Below are 1,400 nucleotides of genomic sequence, written 5' to 3' on the forward strand. Positions count from 1 at the left end.
ACCCTGCCCCCCCACCGGCGCAGCCACACAGGAGAGCGGCCCTACAGCTGCAAGACTTGTGGCCGCAGCTTCCGGCGCAACGCCCACCTGCAGCGGCACCTGGCCACCCACGCGGAGCCGGGCCAGGAGGCGGAGGCCCCCCAGGAGTGCATGGAGTGCGGCAAAAGCTTTAGCCGCACCTGCAACCTCCTGCGCCACCTGTTGGTGCACACTGGCGCCAGGCCCTACTCGTGCGCGCAGTGTGGCCGCAGCTTCAGCCGCAACTCGCATCTGTTACGCCACCTGCGAACCCACGCTCGGGAGACGTTGTACTAGTGTCACTCATCAACGCCCGCCTGCCTGGCCATGTCCTGGAGAGCCAGCCAGGGACCACAGCGTGTCCCTCACCGCCGTCAGGCTCCCTCTGGCTCCTCCTCCACTTTTTCTTTTCTTTTTTCTTTCTTTCTTTTGTTTTTTTTTTTTTTTTTTTTTTTTTAAGAAACATGAATTTATTTCTGGAAAGTAATTATTTGCAAAGACATAGGGCTTAATTTTTCTTGTGTGAAGTGTCACGACTGAATTGGCTTCTACCTTCAGAACAAATGGGGGACGTTGTATTAGTTCATTTTGTCCCCTGGTTTTAATACTAGGGCTGCATAACTGCAATGGGATGGACTTTCAGTCCGCTCTTTTCCAGTTGCTGGGTTTAAGGCAGTTGGAGTGTTTGTTTGCATTTCAAATCTGCAACCTTTGACAGCATTTGTGCTTTGAAGAGACCTTGAGCAGAATGCCCTGACCCCCTTGTCTGTCCTGGGTAGAATTATGTGTTGTATTAAATGGAATCTTTTTGAAGGAAAGATCTTGGTAAGAAGAAATGTTGCATGTTCTGGTTAAATCCCTTCACTAGAAAGCAGGCGGTCTCCTCACTTTTAAGTACAGAGGGGCTGGGGCTTTACAGAAAGAACCCCAGCTGCCCTGGTGCGGCCCGCCCTCAGGCAGCTGCCCAGCTGCCATGGTCAGGCTCCCTTCTCACACCGTCCGCAGCATCCTCCCCAACGCGGCAAGCCCCTCCGCCCACTCCTGGAGGCAAATGCAGCGTGGTCTCTGGTGGCTCTGAGTCCTTATGACCAGGCCCTGGGTCTAGTTTAGGAGTCTGCACCTTCCTTCAGCGCCCATGCTGGCCTCTGCGCACATGTACTTCCTGGGCACCTCAAAAAAGGCATTCGGGTGAGCTGCAGACAAAGCTGACTCAGCAGTTGTCCACGCTCTGTAGACCTCACCCCAGGAAAAAGCCCCTACTAAGCCAACACTCCTGCAGAGCATAAAGACAAAGGAAACTTTCCTCAATAAAACATGGCCCCGACCCCCTCAGTGCCTGTCACGGGCTGCCTTCCCCCCACTGGCTGTGTCACAGGCTGGCC

General features: G+C 54.3%; 1 protein-coding gene across 4 annotated transcripts in view; it reads left to right on the forward strand.

The window, feature by feature from the left end:
• Window positions 1-402, forward strand: part of ZSCAN10 (zinc finger and SCAN domain containing 10) — a 4,643-nt gene extending 4,241 nt beyond the window's left edge. For all 4 annotated transcript variants that reach the window (XM_027766132.1, XM_027766133.1, XM_027766135.1 and 1 more), the window contains one exon: window positions 1-402. This exon is cut by the window's left edge and continues 1,274 nt beyond it. In XM_027766132.1, coding sequence (XP_027621933.1) covers window positions 1-315 — 315 coding nt within the window. In that variant the 3' untranslated portion in view covers window positions 316-402.
• The last annotated feature ends 998 nt before the right edge of the window (window positions 403-1,400 follow it).

Source organism: Tupaia chinensis, unplaced genomic scaffold (assembly GCF_000334495.1).
Source record: "Tupaia chinensis unplaced genomic scaffold, TupChi_1.0 Scaffold141247_1, whole genome shotgun sequence".
Lineage (NCBI taxonomy): Eukaryota > Metazoa > Chordata > Mammalia > Scandentia > Tupaiidae > Tupaia > Tupaia belangeri.